Source organism: Salvelinus alpinus, chromosome 26 (genome assembly GCF_045679555.1).
Source record: "Salvelinus alpinus chromosome 26, SLU_Salpinus.1, whole genome shotgun sequence".
NCBI lineage: Eukaryota > Metazoa > Chordata > Actinopteri > Salmoniformes > Salmonidae > Salvelinus > Salvelinus alpinus.
In genome coordinates this window covers 20271436-20278877 of record NC_092111.1, presented here as the reverse complement: position 1 = coordinate 20278877, position 7442 = coordinate 20271436, and the positions used below count along the sequence as shown (strand labels likewise).

The window sequence follows — 7442 nt, the reverse complement described above, 5'->3', positions numbered from 1 at the left end:
GACTTTTGTATATTACCTACCTCACTTGCTTTGGCAATGTTAACACATGTTTCCCATGCCAATAAAGCCCCTTGAATTGAATTGAATTGAATTGAGAGAGAGAGAGAGAGAGAGAGAGAGAGAGAGAGAGAGAGAGAGAGAGAGAGAGAGAGAGAGAGAGAGAGAGAGAGAGAGAGAGAGAGAGAGAGAGAGAGAGAGAGAGAGAGAGAGAGAGAGAGAGAGAGAGTCTCTTGCTGACCTGTTGTGTTGTGATGGTATTACCCACTGGGCACAGATGTCAATTCAACGCCTATTCCACGTTGGTTCAACGTAATTTCATTGAAATGATGTGGAAATAACGATTCAACCAGTGTGTGCCAAGTTGAAAGTGACCATGGAGAAGTCTCCAAACCTTCCTCTTCCCTTCACTCTCCTCCTCCTGCTGCATTTCACCCACCCACCACAGGCATCTGGAGTAGCCTACAACTCCCTCCCACACTGTCTCTGCTGCTAAGAAAAATACATAAAGACTGTACTGTATGTACAGCATATTCTCTTGAGGTATAACATAGGTATTGACATTTGCATATATCCATATCAATTAGGCATTAAACATCGGTATGGTTTTGGTTGGTTTCAATGTAAAAGGCTAATTAATATAAGATGTTCCACTCACACAAAATATGTGTTTAATTTGTAGAGAAAATGTTTTTGTTGGATATGATGGTGTCGCTGCAATACAAAGCTACCGCATGGCGGCGCTGTAGACCTGTATTTGACCACTTGATTGCCGGCGCTTAGTGAAGTAAGGGTTCTTTTATCGTTCTTTGCCCCTACGTCAGCTGTAGCGGCTCAAATTGCCAGTGTGTTTTTCATGGGGGGGCGACTCTTTTCAGCGAGGAATTCAGTCATCAATGAGCGGACAACTTTGGAACAGTCCTGCCGCAGTCACTCACTACAAGGATTTCGTTTGATAACGGGAGCTGGACTAAAACGTTAAAATGTATAGCGGAGTGATTCTACTGATGCTGGTCGTCGGGATCTACGCTGATATTATGGACCAAGGGCCAACAGGTAAGGACAATAACGTTTTTTGTTTATTGGAGTCACGCACTGCACTGCTGCGCACCTGTGAAAGGACAGTTGGCTGGGCTGTCCGTGGCATTTGTGAGCACTGACTGGGCACATGTTTCTACGCTGTAATAAACATGTAACCTATTAAGTGGAAAACTAGAGCGCTATTATTCGTTTTATTTGTTTTATGTTATGAAAGGTGATCATAGCTGTTCTCATAATTTGGTCGGACGGTCGCGTCTAATTACTGAAGATAACTTCCAATAAGGTAGTATATTGTTTTAGTCGTTGAAATTAGCCTACAAGGATATTCAATAACTACTTTTTTCAGTCATTTCAAGACTGTCACTTTTTGAGTCTATGGGAAAATGAGCCCTGTTGAGTTAAGTTCATTTGTCTATTCTTCACAGAAGGGTCAAGTGTCACAATGTGTTGTTACCAGTGGCACGGTCCGTGAAGAATAGTAGGAATGTGATGGCATACAATTTGTCAGGTTGGAATACTTTAATAACATCGCACTGAAATTGTTGTTTTAGATTAAGCTACATCGTGGGATGGGATTGTTTCTGTTAACGGTCAATTCGATTAAAACATCCGCACGTTCCTTTGTGTGTTATGATTTGATTGCTGAAAGCAAACTCGTCTATTATTTAACGCTGTCACGCTGTCACGCACGCACACACACCCACCCACACACGAACAGTTTTTACATACGACGTCCAATGCTTTATACAGCAGTTTCATTGTCATGATACCTAATACAATGACAATGTGTGTTTTTAATTCTGCAGAGACAGGTCTGGGAGGCCTACAGCAAATCAAAATCAAATCAAAGTTTATATGTCACGTGCACCGAATACAACAGTGAAATGCTTACTTACAGGCTCTAACCAACAGTGTAAATAAGGTATTAGGTGAACAATAGGTAAGTAAAGAAATTAAAACAACAGTAAAAAGACAGTGAAAAACAGTAGCGAGGCTATAACAGTAGCGAGGCTACGTACAGGCACCGGTTAGTCGGGCTGATTGAGGTAGTATGTACATGTAGATATGGTTAAAGTGACTATGCATATATGATGAACAGAGAGTAGCAGTAGTGTAAAAGAGGGGGTGGTGGGTGGCGGGACACAACGCAGATAGCCCGGTTAGCCAATGTGCGGGGGCACTGGTTGGTCGGGCCAATTGAGGTAGTATGTACATGAATTATAGTTAAAGTGACTATGCATATATGATAAACAGATAGAAGCAGCAGCGTAAAAGAGGGGTGGGGGGGCACACAATGCAAATAGTCCGGGTAGCCATTTGATTACCTGTTCAGCAGTCTTATGGCTTGGGGGTTAAAACTGTTGAGAAGCCTTTTTGTCCTAGACTTGGCACTCCGGTACTGCTTTCTATGCGGTAGTAGAGAGAACAGTCTATGACTGGGGTGGCTGGGGTCTTTGGCAATTTTTAGAGCCTTCCTCTGACACCGCCTGCTGTAGCGGTCCTGGATGGCAGGCAGCTTAGCCCGAGTGATGTACTGGGCCGTACGCACTACCCTATGTAGTGCCTTGCGGTCGGAGGCTGAGCAGTTGCCATACCAGGCAGTGATGAAACCAGTCAGGATGCTCTCAATGTTGCAGCTGTAGAACCGTTTGAGGATCTGAGGACCCATGCCAAATCTTTTTAGTTTCCTGAGGGGGAATAGGCTTTGTCGTGCCCTCTTCACGACTGTCTTGGTGTGTTTGGACCATTCTAGTTTGTTGGTGATGTGGACACCAAGGAACTTGAAGCTCTCAACCTGCTCCACTACAGCCCCGTCGATGAGAATGGGGGCGTGCTCGGTCCTCCTTTTCCTGTAGTCCACAATCATCTCCTTAGTCTTGGTTACGTTGAGGGATAGGTTGTTATTCTGGCACCACCCGGCCAGGTCTCTGACCTCCTCCCTATAGGCTGTCTCGTCGTAGTCGGTTATCAGGCCTACCACTGTTGTGTCGTCTGCAAACTTAATGATGGTGTTGGAGTCGTGCCTGGCCATGCAGTTATGGGTGAACAGGGATTAGAGGAGGGGACTGAGTATGCACCCCTCGGGGGCTCCAGTGTTGAGGATCAGCATGGCAGATGTGTTGCTACCTACCCTCACCACCTGGGGGCGGCCCGTCAGGAAGTCCAGGATCCAGTTGCAGAGGGAGGTGTTTGAGGTGTGGATGTGAGTGCTATGGGTCTGTAGTCATTTAAGCAGGTTGCCTTCGTGTTCTTGGGCACAGGAACTATGGTGGTCTTCTTGAAACATGTTGGTATTACAGACTCAATCAAGGACATGTTGAAAACGTCAGTGAAGACGCCTGCCAGTTGGTCAGCACATGCACGGAGCACACGTCCTGGTAATCCGTCTGGCCCCGCAGCCTTGTGAATGTTGGCCTGTTTAAAGGTCTTACTCATGTCAGCTACGGAGAGCGTGATCACACAATCGTCCGGAACAGCTAATGCTCTCATGCATGCCTCAGTGTTGCTTGCCTCGAGGCGAGCATAGAAGTGATTTAGCTTGTCTGGTAGGCTCGTGTCACTGGGCATTTCGTGGCTGTATTTCCCTTTGTAGTCTGTAATAGTTTGCAAGCCCTTGCCACATAAGACGAGTGTCGGAGCTAGTGTAGTACAATTCAATCTTAGCCCTGTATTGACGCTTTGCCTGTTTGATGGTTCGTCGCAGGGCATAGCAGGATTTCTTATAAGCTTCCGGGTTAGAGTCCCGCACCTTGAAAGCGGCAGCTCTACCCTTTAGCTCAGTGCGAATATTGCCTGTAATCCATGGCTTCTGGTTGGGGTATGTACGTACAGTCACTGTGGGGACGACATCCTAAATGCACTTATTGATAAAGCCATTGACTGATGTGGTGTACTCCTCAATGCCATCGGAAGAATCCCGGAACATGTTCCAGTCTGTGATAGCAAAACAGTCCTGTAGTTTAACACTTCATCTACTTCATCTGACCACTTTTTTATAGACAGAGTCACTGGTGCTTCCTGCTTTAATTTTTGCTTGTAAGCAGGAATCAGGAGGAAAGAGTTGTGGTCGGATTTACCAAATGGAAGGCGAGGGAGAGCTTTGTATGCATCTCTGTTTGTGGAGTACAGGTGATTTAGTTTTTTTCCCCCTCTGGTTGCACATTTAACATGTTGATAGAAATTAGGTAGAACTGATTTAAGTTTCCCTGCATTAAAGTCTCTGGCCACTAGGAGCGCCGCCTCTGGGTGAGTGGTTTCCTGTTTGCTTATTTCCTTATACAGCTGACTGAGTGCGGTCTTAGTGCCAGCATCTGTCTGTGGTGGTAAATAAACAGCCACGAAAAGTATAGCTGAAAACTCTCTAGGCTAGTGTGGCCTGCAATTTATCAGAAGATACTCTAATTCAGACGAGCAAAATCTAGAGACTTCCTTAGATTTCGTGCACCAGCTGTTGTTTACAAATATGCACAGACTGTCTCCTCTCGTCTTACCGGAGTGTGCTGTTCTATCTTGCCGGTGCAGCGTATATCCCGCTAGCTGAATATCCATATCATCATTCAGCCACGATTCCGTGAAACATAGGATATTACAGTTTTTGATGTCCCGTTGGTAGGATATTCGTGATCGTACCTCGTCTAATTTATTGTCCAATGATTGCACTTTGGCGAGTAATATTGACGGTAACGGCAGCTTTCCCACTCGCCTTCTGCGGATCCTTACGAGGCATCCCGCTCTGTGTCCTCTGTACCTGCGTCGCTTCCTCTTGCAAATAACTGGGAAGTTGGCCTTGTCGGGTGTTCGGAGAATGTCCTGTGCGTCTTGCTTGTTGAATATTTTTTTTTGTCTAACCCGAGGTGAGTGATCGCTGTGCAGATATCCAGAAACGTTTTTTTTGCAGTAAGATACAGTTGCAGAAACATTATGTACAAAATAAGTTACAAATAACGCGAAAAACCCCCACATAATAGCACAATTGGTTGGGCGCCCGTAAAACTGCTGCCATTTCACCCGGGGCCATTTTATCTTTGTTGGTCGTGAACTATCTTTATCGTTTTCATTGTAGAATAAACAGTTGTCTAGTTCGGAAGGAACATTTCTTTAAAGGGAAAATTCCCCTGGTGACATTCCTGGCTCAGCTTAACCAGCTTAAGTGTTAGCAGTGAAAGTTTTTTTTTTGTAAGGCAGGGGCTTGGCCATGTCTAGATTTACTTGACATGTAATAGTACTTAGACAGTGTAATAGTGTCTCTCAATGTACTAAAATAGTGTATTTGAAACCCAGACCCTGTGGGAGCATTCTCCATGCAACAGTTGTATGTTATAAATACTCTGGCCCTGCTGGGTATCACTTACAGACAAGCCAAGTAGAACCTTTACTAGTTACTGTTATAGTATACTGCATGTAACTGGCTGTATGCATTCCCACTCCCTCCATAGTAGTGTTTCCCCTAGATTATTATTCTGGTGGGGCCCATGTAGTGGCCTCCAAAGCAACATCCAGGCCCTCTGGCACCAAATCCAGGTGAAAGCTATGATCCCTTACTGATGTCACTTGTTGAATCCACTTAATTCAGTTTAGATGAAGTGGAGGAGACAGGTTAAAAAAGGGGTTTCAAGTCTTGAGACAATTGAGACATGCATTGTGTATGTGTACCTTTCAGAGGGTGAATGGGCAAGACAAAATATTTAATTGAACAGGGTATGGTAGTAGGTAACAGGCACACCGGTTTGAGTGTGTCAAGAACTGCAACACTGCTGGGTTTTTCACACTCAACAGTTTCCCGTGTGTATCAAGAATGATACACCACCCAAAGGACATCCAGCCAACTCGACAGAACTGTGGAAAGCGTTGTATTCAACATGGGTCAGCTTCCCTGTGGACCACTTTCGACACCTTGTAGAGTCCATGCCCTGACGAATTGACAGTGTTTTGAGGGCAAAAGGGGGTGCAACTCAATATTAGGAAGTTGTTCCTAATGTTTTGTACAGACGGTGTAGTGACGCTTCCTGCCTCAGTGGTCTGTTTATGGTATATGTATATCTTACTGCTGAGACTGTCTGTGTCTGATTGCACTAACTCACACGGGTCTATTACTCCAGGCCTCACTTCTTGCTTTTCATATAGCTTATTGAGGCTGAGCAGGGCTTGTTTTCCCTATAGTTACACCTGATTGAGCAGCGCATGTTTTCCCTATAGTTACACCTGATTGAGCAGGGCTTGCTTTTCCTATAGTTATACCTGATTGAGCAGGGCTTGTTTTCTCTATAGTTACACCTGATTGAGCAGGGCTTGTTTTCCCTATAGTTACACCTGATTAGACAGGGCTTGCTTTTCCTATAGTTACACCTGATTGTGCAGGGCTTGTTTTCCCTATAGTTACACCTGATTGAGCAGGGCTTGTTTTCCCTATAGTTACACCTGATTGAGCAGGGCTTGTTTTCCCTATAGTTATACCTGATTGAGCAGGGCTTGTTTTCCAATTATAGTTACACCTGATTGAGCACGGCTTGTTTTCCCTATAGTTACACCTGATTGAGCAGGGCTTGTTTTCCCTATAGTTACACCTGATTGAGCAGGGCTTGTTTTCCCTATAGTCACACCTGATTGAGCAGGGCTTGTTTTCCCTATAGTTACACCTGATTGAGCAGGGCTTGTTTTCCCTATAGTTACACCTGATTGAGCAGGGCTTGTTTTCCCTATAGTTACACCTGATTGAGCAGGGCTTGTTTTCCCTATAGTTACACCTGATTAGACAGGGCTTGTTTTCCCTATAGTCACACCTGATTGAGCAGGGCTTACTTTCCCTATAGTTATACCTGATTGAGCACGGCTTGCTTTTCATATAGTTACACCTGATTGAGCAGGGCTTGTTTTCCCTATAGTTATACCTGATTGAGCAGGGCTTGTTTTCCCTATAGTTACACCTGATTGAGCAGGGCTTGCTTTCCCTATAGTTATACCTGATTGAGCACGGCTTGCTTTTCATATAGTTACACCTGATTGAGCAGGGCTTGTTTTCCCTATAGTTATACCTGATTGAGCAGGGCTTGTTTTCCCTATAGTTACACCTGATTGAGCAGTGCTTGTTTTCCCTATAGTTACACCTGATTGAGCAGCGCTTGTTTTCCCTATAGTTACACCTGATTGAGCAGCGCTTGTTTTCCCTATAGTTACACCTGATTGAGCAGCGCTTGTTTTCCCTATAGTTACACCTGATTGAGCAGGGCTTGTTTTCCCTATAGTTATACCTGATTGAGCAGGGCTTGTTTTCCCTATAGTTACACCTGATTAGACAGGGCTTGCTTTTCCTATAGTTACACCTGATTGAGCAGGGCTTGTTTTCCCTATAGTTATACCTGATTGAGCAGGGCTTGTTTTCCAATTATAGTTACACCTGATTGAGC

General features: G+C 44.7%; 1 protein-coding gene across 9 annotated transcripts in view; it reads left to right on the top strand.

The window, feature by feature from the left end:
- Nucleotides 1–832: 832 nt before the first annotated feature.
- Nucleotides 833–7442, top strand: part of LOC139554899 (receptor-type tyrosine-protein phosphatase U-like) — a 297039-nt gene continuing 290429 nt past the window's right edge. For 5 of the 9 annotated variants that reach the window (XM_071368151.1, XM_071368154.1, XM_071368152.1 and 2 more), the window contains exon 1: nucleotides 833–1053. In XM_071368151.1, the coding sequence (XP_071224252.1) occupies nucleotides 981–1053 (73 nt within the window). In that variant the 5' untranslated portion in view covers nucleotides 833–980. The remainder of the gene's footprint in view (nucleotides 1054–7442) is intronic. The other 4 variants (XM_071368155.1, XM_071368153.1, XM_071368148.1 and 1 more) reach the window with 2 other exon arrangements.